This window comes from Mixophyes fleayi, chromosome 4 (genome assembly GCF_038048845.1).
Source record: "Mixophyes fleayi isolate aMixFle1 chromosome 4, aMixFle1.hap1, whole genome shotgun sequence".
NCBI classification, from domain to species: Eukaryota; Metazoa; Chordata; class Amphibia; order Anura; family Limnodynastidae; genus Mixophyes; species Mixophyes fleayi.
The window spans coordinates 269,006,349-269,030,102 of NC_134405.1; the positions used below are offsets into that span (position 1 = coordinate 269,006,349).

Below are 23,754 nucleotides of genomic sequence, written 5' to 3' on the forward strand. Positions count from 1 at the left end.
CCAGTCTGCTAACCTGCTAGTTCCTGTCCTGTATCCTGATATCTCTATTTGACTCCCCGTGTATGACCCTTGGCTTTGATTTGGACCTTGCTCGTGTTTCCTGTGACCCTGATCTCTGGCCTGTTTACCCGTTCTGCTATTTGCCTGTGACCCCTGACCTCAGCTTGTTCATCGATACTCTTGTCTGCTGCCGGCCCTTGACCTCTGCGTGGACCTGACTCCTCTTGCCTGGGTTCTCCCCAGCTGGTACGCACTTCACGACCCTCTGTCAGTCTGCGGCCCAGTCTGTCCCCACCATCAGGGGCTCCAGTGAACACCTGACTGGCAGAGTAGATTCCGGGTTGTGTTGTGCCGGCTGGAGGGGTTCCTAACATTATAACCGGCCCACTCACGGAGACAGGGTTAGAATGGATACAAGTGGATCCACACCGTCTCCGGCACAAACCCTAGCAGGCCACGTTGAGTCCTTGTATCAGATGATGCAGGTATTGGCTGAGCGTATGTCTGTTCAAGAAGAAGCCACAAAAGCTTCACAACCAACTCCAGGTCCCATCTGTGAACCCAAAATGAACTTACCAGATCGGTTCTCCGGAAATAGAACCCTGTTTCGGAACTTCAGGGAGAGCTGCAAGCTCTATTTTCGGATGAGACCCCGCTCCTCCGGTTCAGAGCAGCAAAGAGTTGGGATTATTATTTCCCTTCTACAGGGTGACCCCCAGTCCTGGGCGTTTTCTTTGCCGCAGACCAGTCCGGCCATGCAGTCCATAGACTCCTTCTTCGAGGCACTGGGTCTACTGTATGATGACCCGGATCGAGTGGCCTCCGCGGAAGCTCATCTACGGTCCTTGAAACAAGGCCGACGGTCGGCAGAAGAATACTGCGCTGAATTCCGTAGATGGTCACCTGATAGTGGATGGAACGACCCTGCCTTACGAAGTCAGTTCCGTCTCGGCCTATCTGAACAGATTAAAGATTCTTTGGTGCAATACCCGTCTCCTAGTTCTCTGGAGGATCTGATGCACCTCTCCATTAAAATTGACAGGAGATATAAGGAGCGGAAAACTGAAAAGGAAACATCATCACCTCCATCCGCCTTCGTTCCTGTTTCCCAGGATGGTGAGGAGCCTATGTCTCTTCTGAAGAGAGAGACAGGAGACGTTCGCAAGGTCTATGTCTCTACTGTGGCATAAAAGGCCACTTCTCCCGTTCTTGCCCAAATAAGTCGGGAAAAGACCATGCCTAGGGAATGAGGGGAAGTTCACCTAGGTCTGCAAATTATCTCCCCGAAAAATGCTGTATTAATCCCTGCACAGCTCACCTTCCGGGCTCGCTCTGTGGACCTGTCGGCCTTCATTGATAGCGGAGCTGCAGGCAACTTCCTTGCTATCGGGTTTGTCCGCTCTGCCGGAATTCCGATGGTAAAACTCAACTCTGCCATTACTGTCTGTGGCTTAGACGGAGGTCCGTTGCCTGGTGGCAAGATTTCCTGGGAGACCCCGCCACTACAGTTGAAGATCGGAGCTCTCCATTCTGAGTCAATCACCTTCTTCCTGATCGATTGTTCGTCGGTTCCTATGATCTTGGGCCACCCATGGCTTTCCTGTCATAACCCTGTCATAGACTGGGTAAAAGGAGAGATTGTCAAGTGGAGTACTTATTGTACACAGTCTTGTTTGTCACTGTCTCTGCGTATGATTCAGCCTATTCCGGAGCGGCTTCCCTCACAGTATCATGAATTCTGGGACGTGTTCTCCAAGAAGGCTGCTGATACCTTACCGCCACATCGTGACTTTGACTGTGCCATCGAACTTATTCCTGGTTCCAAGTTACCTAAGGGGCGTTTGTATTCCCTTTCTGCTCCAGAAACAAAATCCATGCAGGAGTATATCGACGAAAACCTGGAGAGAGGCTTCATCAGGCCATCTAAGTCTCCCGTAGGAGCAGGATGCTTCTTTGTATCAAAAAAGGACGGAGGGTTAAGACCTTGTATTGACTACCGGGGATTGAATCATATCACAGTCAAGAACACCTATCCCCTTCCGCTCATCTCGGTATTGTTTGATCAGCTAAGAGGGGCTACTGTCTTCACTAAAATCGACCTTCGCGGAGCATATAATCTCATCCGTATCAAAGAAGGAGATGAGTGGAAGACGGCGTTCAATACGCACTCTGGCCACTACGAGTATCTGGTCATGCCGTTTGGCCTCAGCAATGCGCCTGCAGTGTTCCAGGACTTGATCAACGAGGTCCTCCGAGACTTCCTGGGTGGTTTTGTGGTCGTCTATTTAGATGATATCCTCATCTATTCCAAATCTTTACTCGCACATCAGACTCACGTCAAACAAGTCTTACAAAAATTGCGGGAAAACCATCTCTACGCCAAGCTGGAAAAGTGTGAGTTTGAGGTGCAGAAGGTATCCTTTTTAGGTTACGTAATCTCTTCTGAGGGATTTTCTATGGATTCAACAAAGGTCCAGGCTATTGTGGATTGGGTACAACCCAACAATCTAAAGGCGGTACAGAGGTTTCTGGGCTTCTCCAATTATTATCGAAGGTTCATTCACAACTTCGCTGACATTGTGGCTCCCATTGTGGCTTTGACCCGTAAAGGAATGGACCCAACTAATTGGTCGTCTCAAGCAGTAGCCTCATTCAAAGGTCTGAAAAAGGCCTTTATCTCAGCTGAGGTCCTTAAACATCCAGATCCAGCTAAAGCATTTGTTCTAGAGGTCGATGCCTCGGACGTCGGGGCCGGCGCCATTCTATCACAGAAGGATCCTCATACTAATCGTCTACACCCATGTGCCTATTTCTCCCGTCAGTTCTCTTCAGCAGAAGCCAACTACGACGTCGGTAATAGAGAACTATTGGCAATCAAGTGGGCCTTCGAGGAGTGGCGGCATTGGTTGGAGGGTGCTTCGCATCAGATCTCTGTCATTACCGACCACAAGAACTTGCAATATATACAGTCAGCCAAGCGTTTAAACCCTATACAGGCCCGCTGGGCATTATTTTTTACCCGGTTCAACTTCCTGATCACCTACAGACCAGGTTCCAAGAATGTCCGGGCAGATGCCCTGTCCAGGAGTTTCATGGCACACCATGTTCCAGTTACTAACCCAGAGTCTATTATTCCTCCTTCCATAATCCATGCTGGGTTAACCCAAGATCTGAATGTCACACTGCAGAGATTCCAGAAATTAGCCCCAGATGCTACTCCGGAGCAACGACTTTTTGTTCCAGTCCACTTAAGAAAGGCGGTTCTTGTGGAAGCACATTGCAGTAGGGCTGCTGGGCACCCTGGAATTTACAAGACGCTAGAAATCCTTTCCCGCACGGTCTGGTGGCCATCCATGTCTGCCGACGTCAAGAGGCATATCCTCTCATGTGAGATTTGTGCTAGAAACAAAGTGCCTAGGATCCGTCCAGTAGGCCAATTAGTTCCTTTGGCCCCTCCTGCGAAGCCATGGACTCATCTGTCTATGGACTTTGTAGTGGATCTACCACCTTCTGCAGGACACAACACGATTTGGGTCGTGGTAGACCGGTTCAGCAAAATGTCACACTTCATTCCGTTAACCAAACTACCTTCTGCTCGGGATTTGGCTCTCTTATTCATTCAACATATTTTCAGGCTCCATGGACTCCCTACTGACATCGTCTCTGATCGGGGTTCTCAGTTTATAGCACAATTCTGGAGGTCCTTCTGTACCCTTCTCGGAATCAAGGTCAGTTTGTCATCCGCCTACCACCCTCAGTCAAATGGGCAAACTGAAAGGGTTAACCAGTCCCTAGAAAATTTTTTGCGATGTTACACATCGGAGTTCCACGATAATTGGTCTTCCCTGTTACCCTGGGCGGAATTCACCTGTAATAATTCCTGTCACTCAGCTACAAAAATCTCTCCGTTCTTCTGCAATTATGGTTTTCACCTCAGATCTAACTCCCTGTATTCACTCCAGTCCGTTGGTATCCAGGAGATCCGCTCCACTGCAAGAGATCTCAGAGTTATCTGGAAGAAAGTTCACTCATCATTGAGACAAGCCTCACTTGTGGCAAAAAAAAATTCGGACCGACATTGTACCACCTGCTCCCTTAAGGTTGGCCAGAAGGTGTGGCTGTCTACAAAAAATATCAGGCTCAGACAGCCTTGCAAGAAGTTGGGCCCTAAGTTCATCGGGCCGTTTCCTATCATCAAACAGGTGAACCCCGTCGCATTTAGGTTAAAAATTCCGGCCTCGTTGAGAATTCCCAACACATTTCATTGTTCTCTGTTGAAACCGGTACTATTTCCTGGTCAAACCCAGTCTTCAAGTGTGCCTGGGAGAGGTTCCAGTGGACCACAAAAATTTGTGATTCAAAAGGTCCTTGACTCTAAAAAAGTTCAAGGACAGGTGCATTTCCTCATACAATGGAGGAAACGCGGATTGGAAGAGAGATCTTGGGTTCCGCGGAGACAACTCCATGCCCCAAAGAAACTGAAGGAGTTCTTCAAAAAATTCCCTAGAAAACCAGGATGTCGGGGTCCCTCGACCCCTCCTCAAGGGGGGGGTACTGTTACGAGCCACGGCGGTGCCCAGCTGCCGCTACTCACTCACCTGCGTCCCGGCCGTCGCCATGACGACCGGGACGTCATTTCCGGCCATAACCCGGCCGTTGCCGGGGCAACCAGTAGACGCTTCAGAGCTGCGTCCCGGCAATAGGAGGAGGCCGGGCGCAGCGTTCTACAGCCTGTGGGCTAATTAATATGGGCAGATTATAGGAGGAAATTACAGGCATTAGCCTGCAACTGTGCAGACCAGGGGCAAGCCCTGATTGGCTCTGTTAGTGACTGCTTTATTAACCTGCAGGAGTGTGTTCAACCTGTGATTGGTTCAGCTGGGTATTTAAGGCAATGAGGTCTGCTGCCTCATTGCCGGTTATAGCTCCTGTGTTCCAGTCTGCTAACCTGCTAGTTCCTGTCCTGTATCCTGATATCTCTATTTGACTCCCCGTGTATGACCCTTGGCTTTGATTTGGACCTTGCTCGTGTTTCCTGTGACCCTGATCTCTGGCCTGTTTACCCGTTCTGCTATTTGCCTGTGACCCCTGACCTCAGCTTGTTCATCGATACTCTTGTCTGCTGCCGGCCCTTGACCTCTGCGTGGACCTGACTCCTCTTGCCTGGGTTCTCCCCAGCTGGTACGCACTTCACGACCCTCTGTCAGTCTGCGGCCCAGTCTGTCCCCACCATCAGGGGCTCCAGTGAACACCTGACTGGCAGAGTAGATTCCGGGTTGTGTTGTGCCGGCTGGAGGGGTTCCTAACATAGTCAACATGTTCTGTATGCATATGCTGGTATTTGTAATTCCATAACAGCTGGCATGCAACAGGGTTTGATCTGTAATGTAGACATATTTTGAATTGTGATGGGGAGTGATAGGGAATCCTTATTCAAGTTTTGCACTGATGTCCAGTGGCTTTTAGCTATGCCACCACAAGCAAGTCATGTAAAACTTCGTTTTATTGAAGGAAAATGTAGTATCAATTATTTATTTATGGATAACTCCACCCAAAAGAAGGTAAAGAGTATGTAGTATGGAATGAGGCATGGTGTTAAAGGCAGCTGATAGGACAGCTGTAACATCTTGTGCAGTTAGCTGGCTTCTGTGAGATGGGGCTTTGGACATCTTTGCTAGTGATGACGGGTTTGTCTTGGTGGTTGCTACCTAAATTAAGCTACAGGGATTCTGGTCCTGCAGTATTGGTGATACTTGGGTGGGGACTGGTGTCATTTAGCTTCAGTGAATCCCTGCCGAAGTTATTCTATGGACGAAATGCACTGGTAAACCTCCATCTCCACAACAATCCACCCTCATTTATACTCTGTCAACTATCGCCTGTTCATCCACTTTGGCTTCCCCATAAGAGAAACCCACTCAAGGAACACACCAATGAATGACAACCCACCGAGACAAGAAAAAAACACATTCTAGTTAGCACATCCACAAGACAACAGATAAGACAGCCGGCTTCTGTACCTTGGGTCATTTCAAATTTCCCAAGCTCTGGAGTCTACAGGATTTATTGAGTGAGAGTCAAGGAGGGGAGGCCCATGGGAAGCAGAATAGGTACTATAGTAGTGTCTCTGCTCATGTGTACTGAGTCCCCCATTGTTCTTGTACCTTGACGCAGTGTATGGGTGGTGACTCTCACAGTCCTCACTAAAAGCAGAATTTATTATAAGATAGAAGTCGCTGTATGAAATGTGCAAGGGAATGTGTTGTTATGATCAGGGCCGGATTTCCCGCTAGGCAACCTAGGCACCTTCATTGTACCATCACTGAGGACCTGCTTCGTGAGCGCGATTAGCGCTGTTCATTGTAACGGGGATCCCTGCATCTTGTCATCGGCATAGGACTCCTTGGACTCCATTTGACTGCTGGACTGTATGAGGTTGGTCTATGACTGTTCTCTAATTGGACCTCATTGCCCCATACTATGTTCCCTTGACCTGGTTGGACTGTAATAAGGATATACCATCTTTTCAACAGAGCTCTCTCTAGCAGCCTCTACTGTTCCCCTTTACTTGGAACTCGCAGACCATGGGGTAAATGTATGAACATGCGGGTTCTTCAACACCTGCGTGTTCAGCATGTTCGGCGATTAAATTTCAAGCGGCGCTGCACTGTAAAGGGAAACTTCCCTTTACAGTGCAGCGCCGCTTGAAATTTAATCGCCGAACACGCGGGTGTTGAAGAACCCGCATGTTCATACATTTACCCCCATGGCTGTTTGACCAATTACTATTGTAACAATTGCAGTGTCAGACTGCCATTCATATGGCAATTGTGGACATTCATTTGTATTATTTGTATGTAAACATTAAATGTTTTTTGTTTTAACCCCCATGCTGTCATTCCAACGTTATCACCCATCTTCTCTACATATTCTTACCTAATTGCATTACAACTAATTATTTTCGTTATAAGACAATTTTGAGCGCTAATACTCTACCATATTACTACAGGGGGCATGTATTATGATGGAAGATGCAGGGCACAGGGGGCATGTGTGATGGAAGATGCAGGGCACAGGGGGCATGTGTGATGAGAGGGACAGTAATGAGGGGCCGCATGTTGATGCAGGAGGAGCAGCGTGATGTGCGGCGGCACATAGCTTACCCTTCTACTTAACTATAGGAGTATATGCTGTGTTAAAAAAATATAGTGCTATGGATTGTTTCAGGGAGGCGGGGGGCATGTGTGCGGGGCTGTGGGGCCCAAACTAATATCTTGCCTAGGGCCCCATGAGGTGTAAATCCGGCTCTGGTTATGGGGTAGTTGGTAGACAGAGGAGAATGTATTAACGTGTTGCTATAAGGGGATCTGCTACAGAGGTGAGAGGGCAAATGTGTTACTACAGAGGTGATTAGGTTATGTGTTACTAAAGAGGTGATGGGTATGTGTTATTATAGAGATGATAGAGGATATGTTGCTACACAGATGAGGGAGACCAAATGTCTTACAGCGGAGGGACAAGTCTTGCTGCCTACTGCCACACTACTTATCATTGACAATTATGACATAACAGAGGGGAAAGAGGTTCCCCTTTTCCTGTATTAATTTCTATGTATTATGTTTATTGCAGCCACTTCAAATTAGTGCTATCTTCAAATGTGGTCCTGGGATCATAGAAAGTTATGCACCCCTGTGGAAAATGAAACATTTTTTTTGAAAAGATAAATACTTGTGCTCTTCTTTCAAGAGTTTTTAATATTATATATAGTTTCAGATTATAATAGGGATGTTTTGGCTACTGCCCATGATAAAAGACAATGGAATTGATGCAGACTTGGAAGCAAAATGAAATAAGTTACTCTAAAAAGAAGAACATGAGAAAATAGCATATTTCTGTCTTTATGCAGAGCCACACACATCTCAAGACACCCCTGCCTCCACATCAGCAACATATGAACCTGGTTTACAATAATTCATCATTATAATAGCAGGCATATCTGTATGTTTCTGCAGGGCTACATGAGCTGTATTTGCGTAAACAAGCCATTACTGTACTCTAAGTTACAACGCTACTTCCCTCTCCCATGCTGTCTCACTCAATTTCAGTATAGGAAAAGCAATCACAACACTCTATACATTAACTGAGAAATTTGCTTTCTATTTGATAACATGATTGGATGTAAATACTGAACATCTTTTGTCCTGGAGTGTGATTCTTACAGACCTGTAACTTTCTGGAAAATCAACAAGTGTTATGAGTTTAGCACCCTATTTCTCAACTTTCCAACTGGTTACTTAGTAGCTTCAATGGTTTATGTGCATGATAAGCTCTTTTTTTGTTGTTTTGATTATTTTGCCATCTGTAAAAACTGCAGACCTGAACGTGCATATCTACAAATACAAACAAAATTATATTTACACAAAAGCAGGGTCCAGACATGCCTTAGGAGCCTGGCCCTGTCTATGATGTTTGTACAGGAGCCAGGTGTAGCAGATGAGTGGCAGAGAGCAAGGTGGGGTCTGGGGAAGCTGGGGTGGTTATGTGATGATTAGTCCCGATACACACACACCGCTGCTTGGTGGAATCACAAGGCAGACAGGTGGTGATGTGACATGATGACATCATGGAAATGGAGCCAAGCAGGTCCTGCACATTAAGAACTTACAGCAGCCTGGGCCACCGTTATGCTTCATTGTGGGCAAATGTACCCAAGAAGCTGCTTCATCAGGGTCCGTGCTCCCAAACGGCAGCCTAGCCAAATCCTGCACCATTTGTGAAATTTGTGAAATTGTCACTCTTTGGTACCTGACCAATTCTCAGTTCTCCTGTCAGAGGAGGTACATATTTAAATAGTGAATGAGTGCAAGTATGTTTTTTCTATGCTGTAGTTCTACTTTTTTCAATGTTAAATTAAATTATTCTAAGCTATAGTATTACAAATTGTGTAGTCCTTGTCATAATAATACAATATAGAATAAAAAATGAAGTTATAAGTTATGTATGCATAAATGGCCCACAGTTGGTTTGCTGGAAAATAGCATTTCCTAGATGACAAAACATTCCCTCTGCAAGAAAATCATTTCACAGCTTAGTGAACATGGGATGTTTTCATATGTTTACTGCACAGCATATGTTAAGTATATCAATGTGACTTTCCTATGCAATTCAATTTAATATGCCAGCAGTTAGCTGCTATTGAGACATTTGTTAACTTTTATACTACAAAATTAACCATGTTTTAAGGGAATGCTAAAGTCTAAAAATAATTATCTTTACTTTTAAATTGCATAGTGTGACCATCTGTAGATGAGTGTTAAAATGTTTTTTGCTGTGACTGGTATAGCAACACATCCATACTTCTTTGGAAAAAGCTCTATTGAAGATGTATGGATTTATTCATTCCTCCATCACTGTGCAAGCTGCGCTATCCAACCACCCAACTTCAGGAAACAGGGATACGGTGCAAGGGGTAGACCCACTATTTGAAAGTAGTGGACATGTTGCACACCTACTCTCTATTCTCTGGATATGCCTTTGCAAACTAAATCTGTTTCTAGGTGTGCAAAGAGATGGAAAAATTGCAAGAGGCCCAGAGTGCAACGGTGTAAATATCACATGTTGTGCAAAGTGCCCTAAAAATGTGTTTCTATGGAATGCTCAAAATGCATCCAACTAAAGGAATATAGTACACGATCTGACGATTTCCACCAGTTCAGATCTATTGCGAAACACAACTGAATTTGCAGAATGGAAGTGGCTGTCCTTACTTTCTCAATCCCTTTTTCTCATTTTTGTAATCACTGCATTGCTACATAATTAGGCATGCCAATACTCTTACTCTTTACTGTGCAAGAAATATCTTCACTCCGCCTGTTCCTTCCCACAGGCTGGAGCAAACTGCTACTTATCTGCAAACACTGCCATCTTGACTCTATGCTCTTTGCCAGAAATCTAGGTGCACCAATCGCGACATGGCACTACCAATCATCATTAAGTAAATATAAAATCTCATATAATAAAATTTCAAAGCGAAGGAGAATTAAATGCAAAATTCTACAGTACTTGCATGGGAGGATCAAGATAATCATCACTTTGATTGACGGGCCCTGCCCCCTTCTCTCTAAGCAAGGGAGGTCCGTATACATATATATATATATATATATATATATATATATATATATATATTCCATAGACAAAAAACCTTACGGTTTAACATGTCCGATTAAGGTTCTTTATACACCATCTGAAATGTATAAAATGTAAGAAAACTATTGAAACTCTTCCACTTAAACTCCAAAAAGCAATGAAATTACGACGATTAAGGCAGAAGCCTTAATGGACGTGTTCCTTGAGCAATACAGACATGGTATGTCATCACATCCTGCTGTTAGCTGCAGATTCAGCACTATCATGTAGTGAGATTGCTGTCACTCACAAAATGGTGGATCTGCAAATTCACAGATTTGTGTGTTCACTGGAATACACACATACAGTACTATTATATTTTCTTAGTTTATCTTTATCGTAGTTTAGGGCCTGGGTGTCTTAGAAAGAGACAGTAAAGCAACTTCCTAAAAAATTAGAACTAGAAAATCCCTGCAGAGCATTTCTCCCTCCAAGACTGTGCCTGCTTATTAGAGATACCTGCAGAACATAGCTCATCACCAAACAGTATCTGCTCCCGAAAGATCCCTGCAGAGCATTCCTCCACCCAAAACACTTCCTGCAGCTGACAGACCCCTGGAGAACATTCTTACACTCCCAGCAGATGTCTACAGAATATCCCTCCCCCTGAAACACAATACTTGCTCCTGACATACCCCTGCAGAGCATTTCTCCCTCCAAGACTGTGCCTGCTCCTAAAAGATACCTGCAGAACATAGCTCATCACCAAACAGTAACTGCTCCCGAAAGATCCCTGCAGAGCATTCTTCCACCCAAAACACTTCCTGCAACTGACAGACCCCTGCAGAACATCCTTACACTCAACATACTACCCCCTCCTGACAGATCCCTGCAGAGCATTTCTTCCACCAACACTGTACCTGCTGCCAGCAGATCTCTACAGAATATCCCTCTTCCTGAAACACAATACTTGCTCCTGACATACTCCTGCAGAGCATTTCTCCCTGCAAGACTGTGCCTGCTCCTAAAAGATACCTGCAAAACTTAGCTCGTCACCAAACAGTATCTGCTCCCGAAAGATCCCTGCAAAGCATCCCTCCACTCAACATACTACCGCTCCTAACAGATTCCTGTAGAGCACTCATCCCTCCAATATTGTGCCTAATCCTAAAAGATATCTGCAATACATTCCTCCTCACCAAGTATCATTCTTGTGGCTGATGGATTCCTGAAGAAAATCTCTCTATGTGCAATTTACTAAAATACTCTTGATGGCTTTATATATCCTTAAAAGTTAGCTTAGGAGGTGTGAAAGAATGTAATGTCAGACATTGCTTACTGAAAACCAAACTAAGTAGAGGCTTAATACATCAATTAAATTTAACTCTATTGTTATTTTGTAGTTCTAATTTTTTATGAAGTTGCTTTACTGTCTAAGACACCCAGGCCCTAAACTACGATAAAGCTAAACTAAGAAAATGTAATAGTACTGTATGTGTGTATTCCAGTTAACACACAAATCTGTGAATTAGCAGATCCACCATTTTGTGAGTGACAGCAATCTCGCTACATGATAGTGCTGAATCTGCAGCTAACCGCAGTATGTGATGGCATTCCATGTTTGTATTGCTCAAGGAACACGTCCATTAAGACTTCTGCCTTAATCGTCGTAATTTCATTGCTTTTTGGAGTTTGAGTGTAACAGTTTCAATAGTTTTCTTACATTTTAGATGGTGTGTAAGGAACCTTAATCGGACATGTTAAACCGTAAGGTTTTTTGTCTATGGAATTTCATGGGTTTTGTAAAGTAAAAGTATTGATAATTTTAAAATTCTATGTATCAAAATGTGAAATCACCCACCCTCTGCCCACCAAAAATTCTCTATCACATGCCTCCCTGACCCCTAAATTATTACATGCCTCTCCCACTTGCAACCAGGTTCTCTCACATGACACCCACTTTTCTCAAATGTCATCTCCTGCTCATCAGCCTTTCACAATATGGGCCCTTGCTGACCAGCTACTTTTATATATGCCACCACTTATGAACTAGATTTTCTCTCACATGCCACTCCCTGACGATAAGCTTCTAATATCAGCCCGGCACACCAGCTATTCTACCACATGCCAACTCATAACAAACAGCTTTTTGCTCACGTTACCCCATGTCTACCAGCTTTTCCCTCACATGCTACCCAACTCACAAGCTATTCTCTCACATTCATACCTCTGCTCCGCCAGTGACAACTTCACAACACAGAGAGCCATCTCTGGTCCCTGCACAACACAGAGAGCCATCCTCTGGTCCCTGCACAACACAGAGAGCCATCCTCTGGTCCAGTGCCGTAGCTATACATTTTGGTGCCCTGGACGAGACAGGGCACCAGCGCCCCCCATCTAAGGTGGTGGGTGGTGTGGGGGGGGGGTAGGAGGAGAGAAAGAGAGAGAGATTTTGGAACGCAAATGCCAAACTTCCTGTCAGTGGAATTCACATGCGTTCCACGGTGGAACTTAACAGCGAAAGCATCAAACTCTGGTAAGTTAAAATCTCTTTCTCTCTTCAGCCCTTAAACCGAACTTAAGGGCTGAAGGCAGGTAGCAGGCAGCTACTGCGCCCCCTTGGCTTTGCATCCTGGGCGATGGCACCGCCCGCACCACCCTCGTTACAGCACTGCTCTGGTCCCTGCACAACACAGAGAGCCATCTTCTGACACCTTCACAATACATAGAGCTATCCTCTGACCACTCCACATTACATAGAGCCTTCCTCTGACCCCTGCACAACACAGACAACCATCCTCTGACCCCTGCTCAATACACAGAGCCATCCTTTGACCCCTACACAACACAGAGAGCCATCCTTTAACCACTGCACAATACATAGAGCCATCCTCTGACCCCTGCACAAGACAAAGAGCCATCCTCTGACCATGTACAACACAGAGGTCATCCTCTGATCCCTGCACAAGACAGAGAGCCATCCTCTGACCATGCACAACACAGAGAACCATCCTCTGACCCCTGCACAATACATAGAGCCATCCTCTGACCCCTACACAACACAGAGAACCATCCTCTAACCCTTGCACAATACATAGAGCCATCCTCTGACCCCTGCTCAAGACAAAGAGCCATCCTCTGACTATGTTACAACACAGAGGTCATCCTCTGACCCCTGCACAATACAGAGAGCCATCCTTTGACCCTGCACAACACAGAGAGCCATCCTCTGACCCTGTAGAACACATAGAGTCATCCTCTGACTCCTGCACAACACAGAGAGCCATCCTCTGACCCCTGCACAATACATAAAGCCTTCTTCTGACTCCTGCACATTACATAGAGCCATCCTCTGACCCCTGCACAAGACAAAGAGCCATCCTCTGACCCCTGCACAAGACAAAGAGCCATCCTCTGACCATGTACAACACAGAGAGCCATCCTCTGACCCCTGCACAATACATAAAGCCTTCTTATGAGCCCTGCACAACACAGGGAGCCATCCTCTGACCCCTGCACAATACATACAGCCATCTTCTGACCCCTCCACATAACATAGAGCTATCCTCTGACCCCTCCACATTACATATAGCCTTCCTCTGACCCCTGCACAACACAGAGAGCCATGCTCTGACCCTGCACAACACAGAGAGCCATCCTCTGAACCTGTACAACAAAGAGGTCATCCTCTGACCCCTGCAGAATACATAGAGCCATCCTCTGACACTGTACAATACATAGAGCTATCCTCTGACCCTTCCACATTACATAGAGCCTTCCTCTGACCCTGCACAATACATAGAGGCATCCTCTGATCCTGCACAATACATAGAGCCATCCTTTGACCCTGCACAATACAAAGAGCCATCCTCTGACCTCTGCACATAACATAGTCATCCTCTGACCCCTTCACAGCACAGAGAGACTATAGTAGGAAACAATCAGGGGAATTACAAATATGGGCCCCTACCTGGGCGAAGAATTGAAGACTTCAATCAACAATGTGTCCCCCAGGGACAAAGAAATGAACAGATTACAAGCATGGACTTTTGGAAGTATAAAATATTTTGGGACAGGGGCAAGCCAGGACATTTGAAATTACAAATTTATTTTGGACTTGGTTTACAGCCATTCTTGGATTGAAAGCTGCTTGACAACAGAGGTGAGTATTATGGAATTTATTATTTTTAATAAATATATGTGGTATCAATGAAGGTGTTTACTGTATTTATTGTGGGTTTATTATTTTTAATAAATCTTAGTGGTTGTAATGAGGGTGTGGTGGTTTTGTAAACATATTGTTTTGTGGAACTACAGGTCCCAGACAGCCGTGGGTGTCAGGGCATGTTGGCACTTGTGGTTCTCCAAGTGCCAACATGCCCTGGCTGCTGTGGGTATGCTTGTGCTTGTAGTTATACAAGCAGCAGCATGCCCACACTATTTTGTGCAACCTGGCTGGCTGGGACTTGTAGTTCCACAAAACAAAATAGTGTAAGTTTGGTTTTTTCTCCATTTTTCGCCGTTATTACCCTACTACCCACAGCCCACAGGGGTAGGAAGAGCCCTAGTGCTATCAGCACTGGGCTGGGTGTCCCTAGGGGGGGGGCCCACTTGCTTTTTTTGGCGGACCCCACTCCTTACAAAATCCAGCTCAGCGCTGAACAGCCTGGGGTTGGTTAGTCATTATGACAGGGGAACCCCTGCTGCGTGTACCCCCTGCTATAGTGCCTTTAACCCCTGCTGGTTTGCCTAGTGCTGGTTAAGTGACAATCGGGGGAACCCCACGAAAAATTTTTCCCGATTTCCACAGAACCAGCAGTGGGCTGGCAGCACTAGGGTTAATAGTGAATAGAGGGGGGACCCCCACACTTTTTTTTTTTTGTAAATCTCCGTAAAAAAATAATATATATATATATATATATATATATATATATATATATATATATGGGGAATTTTTTTCTTTCCCATATATATATTTTTTTTATTTCAGATATATAGTTTTCTTCAATATAAGAGACATTTTCCCATAAACTAACATCAGGAGCTGTGGCTCAATTGATATATGCACTATTCTGGTAACACAGAATTGTGGGTTTGATTCCCCATCTGAGCTAGGCTTATTGCGATAGTTCTATTTATAGTATTTGCATGGGAAAATCACCTAATACTAGAAATAGAACTATCGCAATGAGTTAAGCTCATTGTGTATCGGACCTCCTACCAGGTAGGAGGTGTTTGCGGCGGCTCCTCCATTTTTTTATTTTTCTGCAAGCAAGACAGAAGATTTGTGAGATGTACAAATGTGGACCCCCCCTGGGTGAAGAACTGAAGACTTCAATCAACAATGGGTCCCCCCTGGACGAAGAAATGAACAGATTACAAGAATGGACTTTTGGAAGTACAAATATGTTTGGGACAGGGGCAAGCATGGACTGCTGTATACAAATTTATTTTAGACTTGATTTACAACCATTTTTGGATTGAAATCTGCGGACAATAGGAGAAAACTTCATTGGTGAGTATTTTGGAAATTTATTTTTAATAATAAATCTGTGTCCGGTTTGTTGTTCACTCCATATACCTCTTATAACATTGCTATAGTGATTTCAACATATAGGCAGAGATAATTGAGAACAAATATAGACCAAATATAAAAAGTTACATATTCGCTGTTGATGTAATATCAATTGTATCAAAATGTGTTTTGGGAGTTATTAAGATCGCACGGAGAAGTAATGATAGAGCGAGCTCACTGTGCTCAAAGTGCTCACTGTGTATAGGAATTTGCAATTTCAAAGTGCTTGACAGAGCTCTAAAAACACCCATAGGAACTGCTTGAATATTAAATACTTCTAGAAACATTTTTTATTTTTTTATTGCAATGCTAAGAACAGCGTGCATGGAAGTATGGTACAACATTGCTGTAAGTTAAAATTTGTCCCAGATTGTTTTTTCTTTGGCTTTTACTGTATGTTTTTACTGAAAAATATTTTTATTTTGTTTCAAACCTGCATGAGAAGAATAGCATGTAGTATCTCAATTCTTTTGAAACTTGTTTTGCCTCTGAATTCTGCATACTATTTATGTACTATTGGTTCCCCTATTTAAGAAAAATAAAACATGGGCAGCAGTTCATTTTTAGTTTTTTTTATGTAAATCCTCGGTACAAAAGAAAAATGCAACGAAACGTAAATTATATTTACACAACCCACAGATGCAGTTTGTTAAAGAAACAAAAAGTTTTGGTTAAATCGTCACCGACAAATGAAACTATAATGCAGAGACCGAGGGCAGTGAGTTAACCCCTTCTACCCTGGAAGCAGGGAGGGGATTGGTCACGTAAACTGCACATTAGATGTGCTCTCTAAAGTGAGTTATAAAGATGCTGCAAAAGCATCAGGTATTTTTTTTTCCTTAAAATAAAATAAAAGTTATATATACATAAAAAAATAATAAGGTTTCAGTTCATCCTGCGAGATTCTTCTTCATCCTGGACGGCTGTAGTACAAAGTGTCCATAGTTCTTTATACAAAGTCTTTACGCCTTCTTGGCTTTCAGCCCCTTAGGCTTGGCAGCCTTCGCCACCTTTTTGATGGCCCGGCTGGGGGCCGCCTTCTTGGGGCTCTTGGCTGCGGTTTTGGCGCTGGTCTTCTTAGCCGCCGGCTTTGCCTTCTTGTGGCTCTTCTTTGGGGTGCTGCTGGCGGCTGCCTTCTTGGCCGCGGGTTTGGCAGCGGCTGGTGCCTTCTTGTGGACGGCCAGAGCTTCCAGCTTCTTCTTGTTAAGGCGGAACGAGCCATTGGCCCTGACCCCCTTGACCTGCAGCAGGGTTTTGTTCTGCACCAGCGCCTTGACGGAGTATTTCAGGTAAGTGCGGCCGTTCTGCTGGTCGAACCAGGACACCTTCTTGGCCTCACTGTAGATCTTGGCCAGGGATGAACCGTTCTTCTCCCCCAGCTTACGGACGGTGTCCACCACCAACAGGGCTGCCAAGAGGAATTCAGGGCCCCGGTACAACAAATTCATGGGGCCCCCCTCATAGTTGAGTATGGGAAAAAAAATTGCGCCGCAAAATTTTTCGGAGGTGTGGTCATGCATTTGGGGGCGTGGCAAATGCGTCATTGGGGCGTGGCTAACACATCAAAATCACTAGGCTCTCAATTTGCCCAAGCGTCACATATGTCCCAGCACTCCTGACTTTCAGGACATCTAGCACCAAAGCGTAGTATAGAAAAAATGCTGTGTGTACACAAAGAGTTCAGTCTTGGCCTCCACCTTACATTGGGCACAACACTCACCAAAAATTGACATTGTCCCTACTAGAATCACAACATTTCACATACTGTCCTGCTCTCTCCTACCTGTTCTCACTTTCACCACCTGTTGCTGCATGTTTCTTTAATTGCGGCTTGTCTGGATCCTGGAATGCTGGGGGCCCTATTTGGAAAAAAATAGCTACATTTAGATAATTCCAAACAACCCTGGCGTTAAATCAATACCATCCACGATTAATAATTAGGCCTTCCTCCAGCTCCAATATTACAATAATGTGCCCCTTCATCATCGCCATGCCTTATGATCACACTGCGCCCTTCATGCTGCTTTTGCCCCCTTCATCTGGCTCCCCTTCATCACACTATACTATGCTGCTTCCCCCCCTTTTTCAATCCAACTACGCCATGCCTCCACCCCTTTTTAACCCCACTGTGCCATGCTGCCCACCATTTTTTAACCCCACTGTGCCATGCTGATCCCTGTTTTTTAACCCCTCTGTGCCCCCCTAATTTTTTAACCCCTCTGTCATGCCACCTCCCCATTTTTTAACCCCTCTGTCATGCTGCACCCCCGTTTTTAACCCCTCTATGCCCCCCTTGTTTTTTAACCCCTCTGTCATGCTGCCTCCCCGTTTTTTAACCCCTCTGTGCCCCCCTCATTTTTTAACCCCTCTGTCATGCTGCCCCCCCCCCCCGTTTTTTAACCCCTTTGTGCCCCCCTCATTTTTTAACCCCTCTGTCATGCTGCCCCCCCCCCCCCGTTTTTTAACCCTCTATGCCCCCCTCATTTTTTTAACCCCTCTGTCATGCTGCCTCCCCGTTTTTTAACCCCTCTGTCATGCTGCCTCCCCGTTTTTTAACCCATCTGTGCACCCCCTCATTTTTTTAACCCCTCTATCATGCTGCCCCCCCCCCCCGTTTTTAACCCCTCTATGCCCCCCTTTTTTTTGAACCCCTCTGTCATGCTGCCTCCCCGTTTTTTAACCCTCCTGTGCCCCCCTCATTTTTTAACCCCTCTTTCATGCTGCCCCCCCCCTGTTTTTTAACCCCTTTGTGCCCCCCCTCATTTTTTAACCCCTCTGTCATGCTGTCCCCCCCGTTATTTAACCCCTCTGTCATGTCCCCCCCCCGTTTTTTAACCCCTCTGTCATGCTGCCCCGTTTTTTAACCCCTCTGTGCCACCCCCTCTTTTTTTAACACCTCTGTCATGCTGCCCCCCCCCCATTTTTTACCCCTCTATGCCCCCCTCATTTTTTAACCCCTCTGTCATGCTGCCTCCCCGTTTTTTAACCCCTCTGTCATGCTGCCTCCCCATTTTTTAACCCATCTGTGCACCCCCTCATTTTTTTAACCCCTCTGTCATGCTGCCCCCCCCTGTTTTTTAACCCCTCTGTCCTCGTTTTCCTCCCTTCACTTACCTTTTCTCCTTTCTTGGTCTTCTCTGCTGCTCTGTGCTCCATTGCTCCAGACTGACTGAATGCTGATGACATCACACCCGGAATTCAGACAGTCTGAATGGAGCACAGAGCAGCAGAGAGGAGGGACGCCGGCGCCGCAATCAGGTGAGTATGTCTTTTTTTTTAAAACTAGCCTGCTCCCCCCACCAATCAGCAGCGCAAGGGCCTGGACCGGGCCCCCTGACATGCCCGGGCCCGGGTAATTAGTACCCGCTCCCCCCCCTCTCGGCGGCCCTGACCACCAACCGGCTGTACCTGCCCGGCTGGTTCTTCTTCTTCTTGGCCGCGGACTTCTTAGCGCTGCCCCCCCCGCAGCAGCTGCCGCTGCTTTGGCTTTCTTGCTGGTGGTGGATAGATAAACATTTCTTGCTTATCGAGGATGGCTGTGCGTATCCTCCTGTTCTGCCTGTGCTGGGGTAAGTGCCCGGGGTCACTCTGTATACCTGATACCTCCGCTGCTAGGACCAGGTCTCACCCGAAATGATAGAACCAGGTCACACCCGTCCTCACTCGCAATGATAAAACAGAGTCACACCCGTATGTGCCTGACACCCGCGTGCATAACATCGGGTCACTCGTCTATACCCAACACCCGCACTGTTGGAATTGGGCTTCAAATTAGCTTAGTCTTATTCTCATATACTAATGTGTGTCCTATTCTTTAAAGTGATATCTGATCATGAATAATAGGATCAGCGAAGCACATAACATCTTTTAAATCTCCCGCCCCAGGACAAGTGAAGTGAATAAATTAAGTGACGTCACCGAGGGGCGGAACGTTCAAAATGGGAACTGCAACATCCTCTCTGGCATCAGCTCGAAGGGATTAAACTTTGTAAAGAGAGCAGTGCCAGGGCTAAAAATGTTTGTGTGTGTTCCTCTCAGCCCCAAAACTCCAGTCATCTTCCTTCCATCAGGCAATTATCGATAATTTCTCTGGCTAACAGAAGGAAATTTCTTAGTCAGAGGGGGACAGCCACATTTGTGCTCTCAAGTGAAGCTATTTTTAGTACATCCAGGACAAGACTCTATCAGACATGCGCAATGGTATGACATTTTATGAAATCCCCAATCTTTAAAATGCGGCATGTTTCACCACATTGTAAAAAAACTGTAACTTTCTCACACTTGTGAACCCTCAAAGGCACTCCTCAGCCCTAATAGCTTTCTAACAAAACTTAACACCCAGTACACTGAGTTACGCTCCCCCAAAAAACCCAGAAAAACTGCGACTTTTGCGGAACAGGAAGTAGAAAAAAAAAACGGACATATTTTGAACTTTAGATTGTTCCTAAATTGTCATTTTTTTATTCTTTTTTTCTGAAATTTCACATGCGGCACCTGTGGACAGTTCTCCATTCGCATGCCAAATTTCAGTTTAATAGCTTTAATACTTTTTAAAATGTAGACCCTCAAACATCATGCCCCCCTCACAGAGATTCCCTATGGGAAAATGACGTTTTTTAGCTATACCCTTAATATAAGGGCACGACTGTGCCCTTATAATATATATATATATATATATATATATATATATATATAATAAATTTATAAGATTTGACAGTGCACAAGAAGAAAACAGGGACTAAAACAAGGACATACAAAGTAGACAAAGAAAGTGTAGCTGTGAAAACAAATGGTAGGCACGGCTTTCTCATAAGAGCTCACAATCTTGTAGGAAAAGAGCAGAGCTGAGACAGGAGGCCCGTTTCACAGATGCCTTGGGTCTTGGAGTTCTGCTTTCCTAACTTCATGCCCAACCTGTAATGGTGCATCTGCTTTCTGCTCAAGCTACCTTTGGGATATCTCCAGTTCTTTACATCACTGGGGTCTGTGAATGGAAAAGGTTCCCTTGGACATGTAAGTTTGAAAATCAAATGAGCAGTGGAACATTATGAGTGCATTAATACACTTAACAGTTTAGTTGGTATAATCAAGGGTAGAAGTGACTGTCAAGTCACTTATCTCCAAGTTTAATGATTCTTTCTCTCTCGACATAGGTGTTGCATGCATTTTATGGGCCCCTTGTGAGCCTAATATTGTAATGTGAGCTGCCATCATCTATACCTTGTCCCAGCTGCAGTGCACTGCTAAGCAGCTGGGGCATTCCTTCCTGCTCTGTTGGATGTCATATGACCACAATTGCAGCAATCGCCTTTGGGGGGGGCTCACTTCTAATTGAATGCTCTGACTGGTGTTCAGAAGCTTATGTTGCAGGGAGTGCAGAGCCTGACTTGCTAAAGGTGATTTGGCTTTATCAGACTTGGCACATCATCAGTCCAAGTATGTCTACAAATGCATTCAGGGCCTGATTCATATTCGAACACATGTGAGAGCAACTGGCGTTTAAAAAGTCGGATTTAACTTGCACACACATCCATCAGTATTCAAGAGGATCTTAGGAAATGTTTCCATTTGAGTCTTGGAATAAGTACTATATTGCGTTATTGAGGAAAAGGTAAGAGGGGAAATGCTCCGCACCAGGTACTTACCAACCCCACTTTTGGACTCAGAGAGTATTAATTATAGTGATGGGGTGCTTAAGCCAATTTGCAGAATAAACAAACAAGGAAAGGGTTGGCTAAGATAGCACTCCAGGTATAAACATCAAATTGTATTAAAACATTCAAATTTTATTAATATATTATAAAAAAAGTATTATTCAACCAAAAAAGGAGAGTGAAATATTAAAATTAAGTGCTGAAAAAAGAGAGAAAGAAATTAAAATCTATTGACCCAGTAGAGGGACTGGATCATATGTGCTGATTTCTCCGGAAAAAATCCTCATATATGTACCTATAAGGTTGGCATCTTATTAACAGAAACTGTTGTTAACAGAAACTCATGTGTCCTATGTTGTTAGTTATAGTAACAGTATATCGCTATACCAATAATCCAGAACCCCCAAACAAAGTACCACTCACTGGGATTGTATGGTACTATTAGAGATTCAGAATTTCTCAGGCATAAGTATGTATGTGTATTGGAATTAGTTAGCAACACTGTTGCATTAATAGTTCAATTCACAAACATGGGTATTCACGCGTATTGGAATTAATTAGCAATGCTGTTGCAATAATAATTCAATTTCAAATAAATGTGTCCCATATCATACTCTAGATGGCGACATTAATTACTGTTCATCACCACTTGAAATTGGCACTGAGTTGTATCCTTAATCAGATTAAGTTTATGTAATACAAAGGAGCAAAGCTCAAATATTTGTATACATCCTTATCTATAATATAAATGTCTAGTGGCATGTGTTAGTCTGTCTGTGTGTGTGTGGAAAAAAATAAAACCAAGCTGCAGCGCCACCTGCTGGGCGGAGTTATAGACTGACCTACTAAATTCTTAGTGTGTGTGAAAAAAAAATTCAGAAAGGGCTGAAATTTGGTATACTAAGATGTTTTTAATTTGTTAATTTAATTTGTTAATTGTTAAAAGTGTTTATAAAGATTTAAAAAAAATATATATATATTTCTTGAAGGAGAAGTGACAGTTGGGAGTGGTTGGTGGTTGCCGGGGGTGACAGTGGGGAGTGGTTGGTGGTTGAGGCTATGGCCCAAATGCATGACAAGAACCTTTTTAACACCTTAAGTAGCTTGATTTGACTAGAATGCATGAGTATCATGCACGGGTTAACTTGTGCCTTTATATGTTTGTTACGGAAGACCTCAGAGTAACATATGTTTAAATTGATAGCACTTCTATGTTAATCATTCACAGGTAAGTTTCCACTTATATTAATGGGCAGTATGTACATCGAATAAGGATATGGTATTATGTCTTCAGGGTCACACATGAATCCTTATGCTATCTTATTGTACATGCGCCTGCTATTATTAGTGAATAGAGGTTCCCTGGAGTTTTATCGGTTAATATTAGGGATATGTGTTCCCCTTTACCGAACTACATATTTAAATCATATGTATTCAAGTCACATATTCATCCTAGAGCGTTATGCCCCTATGAGTATTGAGGCAGACTTGGACACTGATAAATGATAACTTAAGAAGGTATAGTAATAGCGATAAGGTACATATATATTTCTCCATGTATTGTGAAGCGGCCAAACGCCGCGATCAGATCCCACTACTTCCGGGTCTGACGTCACCTAATGTGACGTCATCCCGTTTCGACGTACGTTTCGCCCTTGAGGCTTAATCATGGAGATCAGTACTATATGTCACTTGTCGTATGCAGACAAGACAGAACAGAGTGCAGGATATGCACATGCATATGTTCAATATCAAGTTCCATCAGAACTCATGAAAAACAAATTGTATTAAAAAAATTAACAACTCTAAAAACTATAATCATTAATAAAAATGTGTTAAAAAAAATTGTTAAAATAAAATATTTAACATGAACAATATAAATCAGGATGTCCTTAATGGGTAATGTACATTAAATGTATTTTTAGTGTTTCTCTTACTTGGTTCTGGCATGCATACATGTCAGTCATCACTATCGACACTTACATCTGCCCTGTAGCTGTTGCAAGTGATACAGCTAAAAAACATGCACCTAAGAGATGCCCAGAGCTTGAATTGAATGAATGTGAGAGTGCTTGACCACAGCATGCCCTCACTGTACATTGCCAATTTGTGTCTGCCCCTTCCCGTCCCTGTTTTGCACTTCAAGTTGTAGGCAGTCGAAAGCGTCATTTGTGTTTGCATGCACAGTGAAATTTTATGCAAGAAATGTCTATTCTACAGGGCTGTACATAGAGGATACAGAAAACAGTACAAAACAAAAATAGGACATTACATTAAACGTTAAAATAGTGCACTATAAAATAGGCACAACAGTATAATACAGAGCAAAGAAGTAGCCAAAACAGCAGGGAATGAAGTGTTCAGGTGGAATAGTCCCCTTACAATGACTAGAGGTGGGGA

General features: G+C 44.3%; 2 protein-coding genes across 2 annotated transcripts in view; both read right to left on the bottom strand.

Annotated features, from left to right (window-relative positions):
- FSTL4 (follistatin like 4) overlaps positions 1 to 23,754 on the bottom strand; it is a 1,520,806-nt gene that overhangs the window by 220,317 nt on the left and 1,276,735 nt on the right. The window lies entirely within an intron of this gene.
- On the bottom strand, positions 16,640 to 17,148 carry LOC142149577 (histone H1.10-like). Its single transcript, XM_075204901.1, has one exon. It carries the CDS (start codon positions 17,146 to 17,148, stop codon positions 16,663 to 16,665), a length of 486 nt encoding a protein of 161 aa, XP_075061002.1. The 3' UTR covers positions 16,640 to 16,662.